Source organism: Mastigoproctus giganteus, chromosome 10 (assembly GCF_048544385.1).
Source record: "Mastigoproctus giganteus isolate SK-2022 chromosome 10, ASM4854438v1, whole genome shotgun sequence".
NCBI lineage: Eukaryota > Metazoa > Arthropoda > Arachnida > Uropygi > Thelyphonidae > Mastigoproctus > Mastigoproctus giganteus.
In genome coordinates this window covers 19,391,347-19,404,220 of record NC_143584.1, presented here as the reverse complement: position 1 = coordinate 19,404,220, position 12,874 = coordinate 19,391,347, and the positions used below count along the sequence as shown (strand labels likewise).

Genomic DNA, 12,874 nt, shown 5'->3' with positions numbered 1-12,874 from the left:
GTGGAAGGAAGGATAAGGCAGGAGATGGAAATAGGAGAAGAACAATTTGGTTTCATGCCGGGAAGAGGAACAACAGATGCAGTCTTTGCTTTAAGGCAGGTGATGGAAAGATACAGGGAGATGCAAGTAGAGTTGCACATGGTGTTCATAGACCTAGAAAAGCATATGATAGTGCCCAGACAAGAGGTATGGAGATGCATGAGGAAGAAGGGTGCATCAGAAAAGTATGTAAGGCTTGTGAAGGAAATGTACGAGGGAGCGGTGACTCAGGTTAAGAGTAGTGTAGGTATGACTGAGGGGTTCTCTGTAGAAGTTGGACTGCACCAGGGATCAGCTCTCAGCCCATATCTGTTTGATCTGGTAATGGATGTGTTGGTGAGAGAAGTGAAGAGTAGAGCACCTTGGAGTATGCTGTTCGCGGATGATATCCTACTGTGCAAACCATCCCAAGGAAAGGTAGAGAAGAAATTGAAGGAATGGAGGAAAGCATTGGAAGAGAGAGGCATGAGGATAAGTAGAACAAAGACAGAATATATGGTATTGAATGGAGAAGATGAGAGTGCTATAAACTGCAGGAGGAAAAGCTACCATCAGTTTCGGCATTAGCATTAGTAGAGGCATTTGATGCAAGAAAGCAAGCTTATGCAGCATCAGCCAAAAAAAAAAAAAAAAAAACCACTTCCGCTTCACCCCTCTGTTCGTTCGAAATATCTGTCCAGCTGAGCCTTAAACTTATTTAGGCTATCAACTTCCACGACAAGGGATGGAAGTCTGTTCCACCAACCAACCACCCGCTGGCTAAAGGCAAATTTCCGCACATCTATCCTACATCTGTCTTTCCTCAATTTGAATTTATGCCCTCTCAGGTGATTATTCTGAGCAAGAGGAAGAATCCCATCAGCATTGAGCATGCTCAAACCATTCAAGGCTTTATACACCTCTATCAGATCACCTCGCTGGTGCCTAGTCTCCAGACACTGTAATTTGCAAAACTTAAGCCTTTCTTCGTAAGAGCACCCCTTTGTTCCATTCACTAATCTTGTTGCCCTTCTCTGTACTCGTTCCAGCAGCTCTACATCCTTCTTGAAATGAGGCCTCCAGACCTGTATACAGTACTCAAGGTGTGGCCTGACCATTGCCTTATACAAGGGAATAATCACCTCCTTATCCCTGCTAGAAAAATTCCTATATATCATTGACAATACACCATAAGCTACTCTTGCAGCCTGTCTGCACTGCTCAGAGAACTTCATATCTGCCTGCACAACCACCCCCAGGTCCCTTTCATTCTCTAAAATATAAGTATCTGGGATCGAACGTTGAGAGGGATGGAGGATCGAGTGCAAAAATACACCATAGAGTGCAATGTGGATGGTTGAACTGGAGAAAGATGAGTGGGGTGCTATGTGATAAGAAAGTAAATTGTAGAATGAAGGGAAGAGTGTATAAAACTGTGGTTAGACCTGCATTGATGTACGGTGCTGAGACATGGGCGATTACAAGGGCCCAGGAGAAGAAGATGGAAGTGGCGGAGATGAGGATGCTAAGATGGATGTGTGGTGTGACGAGGAAGGACAGGATAAGAAATGACTACATCAGAGGTACGGTTAAGGTGTGGCCTCTGAGTAAAAAAATGCAGGAATCTAGATTGAGGTGGCTTGGACATGTGGAACGAAGAAGTGAGGAGTATGTGGGGAAGAGGTGATAGGGAAGAGGGGGAGACCTAAGCTGAGATTGAAAGACAAGGTGGCAGAGGATTTAAAAGAGAGAGGATGGAGGAGAGAGAAAGCCCAGGATAGGGAGGAATGGAGGAAAAGAATTAAGGATGGAAATGCTGACCCCATATAAACGTAGGAAGAAGGTGAAGATGAAGAAGAGGCAAGATGTACCCATATATATATATATATATACTCACATTATATATATACTTGAATATATAGTGTGTCTGTAAAGTACTTGTGCACTTCAAAACTGCAATAATTTAGCTTTTATACAAGATAAAAACAATATGTAAATATATTGGAAAGATAATTTATTAAGGTAACATATGCTGAAAACTAGAATAGTTTTTAGCATATGTAATCGTATAATTGTTAAGATTCATCATAACCTTCATCATTACTGATAAAAAGTGTAGTAAGATTTTGCAATTCCATCAAGCAATCAAGCAGCTTGATTCACCTCTGCCAGTCCACATGTTTGGATTTGTAGAGGCTTTGTTTAAAATTTTTCGAACATTCTGAGTGAAGTGGAAAGGTGCTTCATCTTGATGAAAAACTATATGGGCTTTAATTCTTAATTGTCTTTGTACAGGAATTAAAAAAAATCCCTTAGCATTGCAAGATAACTATCACCATTAACCACTGTTTCTTCAAAAAAGAAAGGAAAAAATGTGTGTTTTTCTCGGAGCACACCAGACATTGACTTTAGGGAATCCCTTTCATATTCCCAGCCTTCGTGTGATTTCTCTCTCTTCCAAATATGGGATTTATGGTGATTAACTTTGCCACTAATGTGAAATGATGTTCTTCGCTAAACTTCACAATCAGATTATTAAGAAATAAATTGCTGAGTCATTTTATCTTTGGATGATCTGGAGTCTTGATCTCTTGAAAAACGATTTTGACAGAAAAATAATCTGTCATGATAATAGTCTTCCAGCAATATTTGACGTACTCAAATCCTTTAAGGTCACTTGTGCAATTTCACTCTAAGAATATTGTGCCCTGTTGCTTTTCGGAACACTGAGTTCCAGAGATGCCTGTCTTAGCAATTTTGATGGTCTTTGTGAAAAGCTTCCTTGACAGATACTACAGTCTCCTTGCTTACTCTGGGCCTTCAAGTTTGTGGCTTGTCATTAATGGAACCAGTCTCTCTAAACTTCATCCAGTTTGAAATTGAATTTCTGTGCAGTGTTTTCTTTGTGTAACGTGTCAAATTTTTTTCTAACTACTGAGATGGACTTAAGCTCTGCTAGCCAGAAGACACAGGTCACTTTTTATGTAAGTTTTCTAAGTTTTTGAAAAATAACTCCAGTACTGGAGCCCCTTATCCAGAAAGTTTGAGACCAGAAGCTTTATGGATTTTGGAAATTTATTGATTCTGGATTTCAGGTCCTTAAATGAGAAATTAGCACATGTAGAAAAGGCGCCTCCATAGCCAGGTGGGCAGGAGCAGCAGTGCGTAGCACATGCTTCTTGATTAGACCGGGGTTCGAGCCCGTGACCACCAAATACGGAAGATGCGGAAAGGTCAGGGAATTACCCGCATATCTCCAGAGCAATATGGCCTTAGTTGCTAATGCTCCTAAAAACCAAATAACAATAACAACATGTAGAAAATAAATACGAAGTTTGGCTATTAAATAATGAGACTGTTAAATAAAATAAATGTAATGTGTAAGCTGTCTGTGTTCACTACAGAAAGAATATGTTTTTTATTTTACTCTTATTTTCACCCAAAGCAAGAGATTTCTTTCTTTCTTTCTTTTTTTTTTCTTTTCTTTCTTATTTTCATTATTTTGTGTTTTTTTTTTTAATTTCTTTTTTTATTTTCATGAAACAAAGATAATAAATTTGATTACCTTTATTCATGCAGAGGTCAGCTTTTGCTATGTTATGGTTGCTGCCCTCATGTCACACAGTAGCTTGTCAACTAGTTATGTACAAAGAAAAGTAGCAGAGGCTTTTTTACTTATGTAAACATATAAGAAAGGGATTGAATTGTTGATCCAGTAGATATGGATGGATTAACAGTTGATAATCCTGCTCAGGTTGTATACAAACTGAGTGGGTATTTTATATCTACATTCACACACGAGGAAGTTTTTAGGGATAGGCATACCAGAAATGAGTCATTCTGATGGGAAGCTGAATGATTTTGTGATAATTGAGAGGAAATTGGGGAAGTTGTTGAAGATAAACATAAAAAGGGCACCTGGGCTTGAGATCTGTCCAGTTTTGCTGCCTCCTTTGAGGAGGCAGCAATAGAGGTAAGCAAACTTTTTTCATGATTATGAGAGCATCATAATCAGGGGAGGTCCCTATAGACTGGAGATATGGAAATGTACCTCCAATTCACAAGGGGTGAATTAAAAGGAGACATGAGTAATTATAGACTTTATTAGCTTGACTTCTGTTTTCAGGGTGCCTCTGTAGCCAGGTGGGCAGGAGCAGCAGAGCGTAGCATACACTTCTTGATTAGACCGGGGTTCGAGCCTGTGACCACTAAATACAGAGGATGCAGAAAGGTCAGGGAATGACCACTGCATATCCCCAGAGCAATATGGCCTTAGTTGCTAATGCTCCTAAAAACCAAATAACATAACATAACATCTGTTTTCAGGGAAAATAATGGAGTCACTGCTTAAAGAAGTAATGCAAAATCATCAGGACAGGAATGCAGTTATACTACAGTTGCATCATGAATTTGTTAAGGGGCGATCTTGTCTGATTAATCTGATTAGATACTATGACAAAGGAACTGGATGCAAAAAATAATTTTGACATCATATACTTAGTTTTCAGAAAAGCTTTTGATACTGTTACAAATAAAAGACTGCTGTATGAATTGAAGCAGTTTGCCATTAAGGGCAAGTTGCTGCTATGGATAAAGGAATGGTTGAATGGAAGAAGTCTGACAGTAGTTACTGTCTGTCTTCTCTACTGTCTGACAGACAGTGGTTAATGGGCACTGCTCTTCTTGGACTAATGTTATTAAGCTTCCTCTTGTGCTGACAGTTAAAAATTCAACAACATCACTTTGCTGTTACTAAACTGTTGGAAAAATTTGATGTGAAACAGCCATAACAATGTGGAAGATGAACCATTTCAGAATATGAAATGGTTCCTCTTCCACAAGATTTCACGACAGAAGAGAAGGAACCTTCACCATAATCCAGCAGTATGCTACTAGAAGTCATCGAGGAAAGGCCATAGATGGTGCAGGAGAATGAACAGTAGATAAATTTCAGTAATTTATGCATTTTTAAATATCCATTAAATAAACATCCATTTATGCATATCCATTAAATAAACATTTTTTTATGACACCCTCAAACATGAAACGTATTAGAACCGATAGATTTAGTACTGTTTGTGGATTGAAGGTTGAGAAGATGAAAGAAGATACTTGAATTTCTGTAGATTGTAATTTTTAAAAAAATGTGTAATGGGTGATTGTTCCAGCAAATGGAAGTTGAAGAAATAAATGAAGAAGAAGAAGAAAGTTACTTCTGTGAGTTTGTAGTTGGATAGTAAAAGGATGCTGACTGGCTGTGGTGTGTGTTTTGACTGGTTTGGAAGAGAGAGAGGGGGAATTACAGAAGCCAATTCAGAAGAAGAGTGCCCTTGGAAGTATCTATAGAAAAGGCATGCAGCAGAAACGGAAGGTCTATGAGACAGGCTAGCGAGGCTTTATAGGAGATGGTCATTAATTTACCTAACTGCCGTCTTTTGAATGGAGTCTATAAACCTAAGAGAGGTTATGCCAGGTGCTGTCCAAGATATGGGAACAATATTCCATGGTAGGGCGGATTTGAGATTTGTACAGAATGAGTAGGTGTTTAGAAGAAAAGTAATGCTAAGAGCAAAATAGAGAACCCAGTTTTTCAGATGCAGAGGAAGCAATATTTTTGATGTTCTTATTATGCCAACAGATTAGAAGTCAGGGTAATTCCTAATAGAGATATGTGATCTTGCCTAGAAACTTGAGTGTCATCGAAGATAAGCATAGGAGCAAAAGAATCCTTTTTGCAAGATATGACAGGACTGAGATTTAGAAGGATTGAAATTAACTAAGTTATCTTTGACTGGAAAATTACCTGGAGATCAGCATTTAAGGAATTGGTAGTGGATATTTGAGAAGTTTAAGTTGTTTGTGCAGGGCAAGGTTTCTTGAATTGCAAAGTTGAATGTACTGTGCTATCATCAGCAAAACTATGGATAAGATTTCCATTTAATGGAAGAAGGTCATTAATATACAAGAGAAAAAGAGTGGGAGAAAGAACTGAACCTTGAGGAACACCAACATTAGTGGAGAGGTTAAAAGACAGAGCTGTCTACTATCGTCTGCAGTGAGGATTCAGAGAAAGAATTGGACACCCAATTACAAAAAAATTTGGCATTCCACAAGATGGAAGCTTATTAAGAAGACCTTTATATAAAGGCCAATCATGATCAAATACCTTTCAGATGTCACGAGCAACTGCTTGAGTTTTACCACTTTTCCATTGAATTTGTCCATAGATGGGTAACATAAGCCATAATATCACCAGTGGATCGACACTGGTGGAATCCATATTGGCAGTCAACAATCAGGTGGAAGGTTTCTAGATAGTTTAGGAATTGGCAGTTAATAGATATTAGATTTAGATAGAGTAGAAGTAAGTGCAATGGGGTGATAATTCGATGCAAGGGATTTGTCACCCTTTTTTGGGAACTGGCTGGATATGAGCAAATTTCCAAGCAGAAGAAAAAATGCCAGCAGAATAAGAAAGTGTTAAAAGGCAACACAGAATGAGAATAAGCTCAGGAACACAGGTTTTGTGAACAAGTGGAGAAATACCATGAAGATGTTGGAGCTTTCTTTGCATTAATATTGTTCAAAAATCTTTTGACATCATTTTGATGGAAGACTACAGTAGACATTAAATGCAGTGTACTAGGAATGGTAAGAGACAGTTTTCCAAGATTATGAATACAAGAGTTATATTCTTCACTATAAGAAAAGTAGAATGTTAGCAATTTGGCTTTTTTTGCTGAGGTGACAATGTAAGCATCAGGTTTTAACAAAGTTGGGAGTATAGATGCCAAACGTTGTGGACAGTAGCTTTGGCAAGAGATCAGAATGCTTAGTTTGGACAAGAAGCAAGTTTTCTGCTGTTATCCTGTTCAAAATCTAGTTTGGACTGATTAACAACTACTTTACAATTGTTGCAAGCTTTGGTGTAGACTGAAAATGAACCTGGAGGTTTGGATGCAAGCCAGTTGCAATATATAACATTCTTATCTTGAACTGCCTTACACATTTGTTGTAAAACCAAAGGTTAGATAAAGAACAAGATTTTAAGGTGGAATGAAATAAAGGATTTCAGCTTTAGAAGAATAATTTTAGTGATAAGATCTGAGCAAACGACGACATCAGAAGATTAAAAACAGTAATCCAACCCAAGGAAAAGAAGTATGAGTTCTTGCAGATCTCATTTTGCATTCTTGTAATGCCAAACAATATGAGGCTGAGAATGGCCACGAGATGAATGCTCCATTGGAGAAGAGGTCATCACCAAGTTGTAATCTGAAGTGCTTAAAGGACTACTCATCTCGGCCTTAGATGAGTTTTCATGCGGAAAAAGATCAAGAGTGTTGGCTGTATGGTTAGTATTGTCTGGTATTCTGGCAGGTAAATGAATAGTCTGTGTGAGGTCATTAGTAATTTGCAAAAGCTTCACTATCTCAACCAACTGGGTCTGTATGACTAGAAAATGGAAGGCAGCTAGAGTTGTAAACATTAAAATCACCATGGAAAATTACCTCACTGTTAGGAACTTTGGACTAGAGAAAGTCATATTTCAAAGAAAGGGTGTCAAAAAGAGTTCCAAGTTATTAGTAGAGTTGAGAGAACAATAGAGGCAACAGATGAATTTGATGTGATGGGGTAGAGAGATTTTAAGCCAGGGAAGATCGTAAACAGATTACAAATAACAGTGGGTGCCACTTATTATGATCATATTTTGTTTATAAAAATTGACATTAAGTGGCTGATAAATTAAATGAAGAGTTTTTGATGAAATATAAAAAGTTGTTTATCTTGTCAATTTATTTATTATTTATTATCCAGTACAGTATATAGTACTCTATGTACATAACTACAATATAAACACATATTAACAAATTTTAGAGTTGAAATTAAAAAAATAAAAAAAAACAGTGAATACAAAAACACATAAACATATACTGACCTATTAAACATTTTCTCCAGTGTTTGTCGTAAATTCTTAGCAGGTAAATTTTCAATATGTTTTTGTAACCTGTACAGTAATTTGTAGTCTTCACTTTTACCTCCCTTAAGTTCTGATGCACTCTATAACACTTCAGAAGATTTCCTAATTTCTCTGGTCATTGGTATAACTTTCTGGACCTCTAGCTTTGTTATCAGAATTTTCATTTTCCTCAGTGTCAGATTTATCTGGTATAATTCCATTGACTATATCCTTTACTGAAGATCATGTGTTGTCAGAAGATTTTCAATTTTTACCCACTTGTCAAATTTATTATTCTGAAATGAACATTCAGAATGCTCATTTCAGAATAATAAAGTAAGTTCAGGTATTGCTCAAAAATAAACACCACTTTCATCAGTGTTGAAAATCAGAACTAAATTCTTCAAACAAATTAGGTAAGATATTTTCCGCCTGTTGTTTTATTACAGTGCAGGAAGTAAGAAGCCCAGTTCCTCCAAAGTGTATCATTTATGGTCTGAAGATGGGGTTGGCAAAAATCCTGAAATGTTCCCTGCTAACAAATTGATGTAATATTGAGCTTGCATTATATACAAGTTTAACAAAACCTATTTGTTATGACTTTTCAAATGGTATAATAGTGTTATTTCATTATTATATATATATATATATATATATATATATATAATATATATATATATAATATAAATTTTATTGAATAGATAGAACTTAATGTCCTTTCCAATGATATCATTATAGTAGTTTTAGTACCACCCTCTCACTTATATTATGAATTTTGTTTGGAAGAATTTGTAAATGCAGAGCTCTTAAATGGATGTGGTGCTTCTACTTATAATTTGAGTGGTGACCTTGTTTCAAGATAGTGGATTGAAATAAAACTGCTCATATCTGAATATTGAAAGATACCTTCACTTTTAATTTACTTTAGATTGACCTGTAAACACAAGAATGGATAGTGGGGCCTATAAATGAACGATAGTCATTTTGTTTTAAAATGTCAAATTGAAATAAAAGCATCCCAGTCCGGATATTCTAGAATGGCTCTCATTTACTGTAAATTCATTTCTGATTTGGCTATAAACCCAAGTCCTATAAAAAAAATAAAAAATAAACTGCAGCCATTAGTAAACCCACTGCAGGATGTGGAAGCCTCCTCAACAATTCATGCTGAGGGAAATAGACCATAAATCTGCCACACTGGTCCAGTGCGGGTTGGCAGATCGACTGTATTTAGCAGTCAGGGGCTTGAACCCCGGTCTACTCAAAGAGCATGTGCTACTGTACTCCCGCTCCTGACCACTCAGCTATGTAGTGGTACATATAATTTGAGTAATAGTTACCTTGAATACAAAATTTGTTTGTACCATCCATTTCAGTCCACGATCCTATTTCAAGATGGTAAATTGAAAATAAAACTGATCCATCTGGATGTTCTAAGACACTTTTCCAGTGTTGCCTGGCTCTGATTCTTGGAGCTAACCAAATGTAAAAAAAAAAAAAAAAAAAAATTATTGTTGTTAATTAAAACTGCATAATATACCCAAAAGGTAAGCAGTGTCCGTATGATCAGACTCTTTTATAAAATATAATAGGGGAGTTCTAAAAAGCTTGGTTGTCATATTGACCTCACATAACTGCTTGAAAGGCTATAGGATTACTTGTGCCCATTAAAAATGGATATTCATCTTATTTGTTGTCTCTCTCATTATAAATGCAAGAGATCATTATAAATAAATATTAATCCATTGGTTTTTAAGGTAAGCAGCAAAGCAACTAAGTTGTGTGACTGTCAGCACTGTGTCACTTCAGAACAAAAACTACAGTTCTAGGTAAAGAACATAAATTATTTCTACACATGGTGTTGGGGAAGGGGAAATTGAACTACAGATCTTTTCCAGAAGGATGAGAAAAAAATACATAATATTAATTTTTTATTGGAATAATATGGTTGCCTAAATGTTATTTAAATAGTGGCCCAGCGATATGGGACTGTGAATGCAATAAACTCGTATTAGATTAATGTGAAGTTGTTTATGGAAAATTTTGGTGTTGAGTTATTAATTGGTGCAGTTAGGAAATTGTACTGGTATTAAGTCTTTTATTAGTAGCAAATTATGCAAGAAAGCAAGCTTATACAATATCAGATGTTATGACTTTCAGGATTATTTGAAGAAATTGCACAATCTCCACGAAGACTGGCTAGTCACAGAACAGCGTTTCAGCCTTCCAGCCCCTGTTTTGGTGAGTATTGTAAATGTGCATGTTATCTTTATTTCTAATATGAAATATGTAGAAATGTATGGAATTTAGTTGAATGCCTAACTTTATTTCAGGTGGAGGTTTCTTATATTTCTTGTGCCCGCTATACTCAGCAATATACATTATAATTTAAAAAATAAAAATAAAAAAGCAGCTTTAACAAATTAGACAAATTAAAAATCAAAGATGTCTTAGAAAGTTTCTTTTGTGACCACTCATTTGTTAATCATGTGAAAGATATCTTTTTACAAAGATTCCAACTTATTTGTATTATTACTCAGTTATAAATAGCCAGTGCTCTTCTTCATGGACTTAATTATTTAAATCTGTATTGAATTTAAATCAGTGTGAAATCATTGAGGCTTATGAGACTTGTTCAGTAAAGATCTATAGAAAGAATAACTAGAATGTGCTCTTATTCTTGTCAGATATCTAATAATCTCTATAGTAGTGTAAATTTTGGCAAAGCTATAAATTAATTTTTATGGTGCCTACAGCAGAGGGAGGTGTGAACACAGACAAAGCAGAGTAAAGGTCAGTCATATATATTTTTTTAATTCTCTAGTAGGGGGTCATCCTAATAGTTTGAGGAGATGAGTGCAGTATATGGGGAGAATTTTTCAGTCTATGGTATAGGCAGTTCAAGTGGAAACAATGTTCATGAGTGGGAAATTTCAGGTCACCCAACAGCTGTTGTTGAGGAGAATGAAGAAAGCGCAGGAAGTGATCATGGAAGATTGCAATTTAGTAATTCATGAATTGGCTCATGAGGTCCATCTAAGTATTGACCCTTTGAAAACATCATACAAAGCCACTTGCACATGCATGAAGTTTCTGCTCTATGAATCTCACTGTCATTATCCTCTAGAACAGTGTTTCGCAACCAGTGTGCTGCAAACTTTGCTGAAGCTGTATACCTGTAAATAACTTAATGATGTTGATCCTCCACATGCAGCCAAAAACAGCTCTTACCCGGCGAGGCATGGATACTACAAGATTTCTAAATGTGTCTTGTGGTATCTGGTATCAACACATAACCAGCATATCCTTTAACTCCTGTAAAGCCCGTGGTTGAGATGCCACAGATTGGAGTGGCTGTTCCAACACAAACCACAGATGCTCGATGGGATTGATGTCTGGGGAAATTGGAGGCTAGGCCAATACCTGGGAGTCTTCCTCATGTTCCGCGAACCAGTCTCGAACAATCTGAGTAGCGTGGCATGGCGCATTATTCTGCTGAAAGACGGCACCACCAGAGAGGAAGACCATTGCCATGAAAGGGTGTACCTGGTCAGCAATGATGTTTAAGTAGGTGGTAGATGTCAGAGTGCCCAGCACATGGATGACTGGACCCAGGATATCCCAGCAGAACGTCACCCAAAACATGACACCGCCACCACGGCTCGTTTTCGTCCCACGGTGCATCCAGGCGCCATCACTTCCCCAGGTAAACAATGCACACGTACCTGGCCGTCTACATGGTGCAACAGGAAACGTGATTCATCATACCAGACGACCTTCTTCCGATCACTCAAGGCCCAGTTTTGATGCTCGCTTGCCGAATGTAGGTGCTGTTGCCAGCGAACCCTGGTTAGCATGGGCACACGGAGCGGCCTTCGGCTATGCAACCCCATTTTCAGCAGGGTTCGATGTACTGTGTGTGTGTTATGACACATTACTCCCGTCTCTAGCATTCCAATTGCAAGCGAGTTGCGCCACAGTTGCCCTTCTGTTGCCACATACCATCCGGGAGAGCCTTTGCTCACCTCGAGCATCGATGAGCCGTGGTCATCCAACACCTCGCCGGTGGTTCATGGGTTCCCCCTCCTCGATCCACTTTCAGTAGGTACTAACCATGACTGACCGTGAGCACCCCACCTGTCGTGCCGTTTTGGATATGCTCTGACCCAGTCGTCTGGCCATTACAATTTGGCCTTTGTCAAACTCACTTAAGTCCTCTGCTTTTCCCATCTGAAGAATAAGATTAATACTGATTAACAGAGCTCAATATCAAGTGTTTTTTATACTGTGTCCCGACCCGTGCAAGTGCCGCAGTTGCTTCGATTTACATAACAACTCACTGGTCATAATGTTTTGGCTCATCGGTGTGCGTGTGCGTGTGCGTGTGCGTGCGTGTGTGTGTGTGTGCGTGTGTGTGTGTGTGTGCGCGCGCGCGCGTGTGTGTGTGTGTGTGTGTGTGTAATTTTTTAAAAAGTTACAGTGAATGAAAAAGGTTTTCAGTTGATGAAATAGTTTCAGTTAATGAAAGGTTAACAGGTCAGGTATGACAGATGCATCTAAAAGCGCAAAGCAGCATTAAAGGATGCAAGAGTATGTATAAATTTGTATTAATATATTGAATAAAGTATGCATAAATGGATGTGAAAATTACAAAGTGCCAGTAACTAGAAGAGTGAAGATAGTAGAAAAGGAAGTGTAGCAGATATGTGAAAGAATGTTAATATCCTAAAAGTTATGATGAATTAAGAAAATTATGTGTTGAATTACAAAGCCAATAGAAGGTGGGTGAACTTTAAAGTAAAATTAGTACAGTAAAATACAAATAAAAAAAAAAATAAAAAGTGGCACAGCTGTCATCAGATATGGGGAAACATATTTAGATAAAGGTGGAATATA

General features: G+C 37.6%; 1 protein-coding gene across 1 annotated transcript in view; it reads left to right on the top strand.

The window, feature by feature from the left end:
- Nucleotides 1-12,874, top strand: part of dnk (deoxynucleoside kinase) — a 60,437-nt gene that overhangs the window by 39,385 nt on the left and 8,178 nt on the right. The window contains exon 8 of the mRNA XM_090383615.1: nucleotides 10,139-10,219. Within this exon, the coding sequence (XP_090239741.1) occupies nucleotides 10,139-10,219 (81 nt within the window). The remainder of the gene's footprint in view (nucleotides 1-10,138; nucleotides 10,220-12,874) is intronic.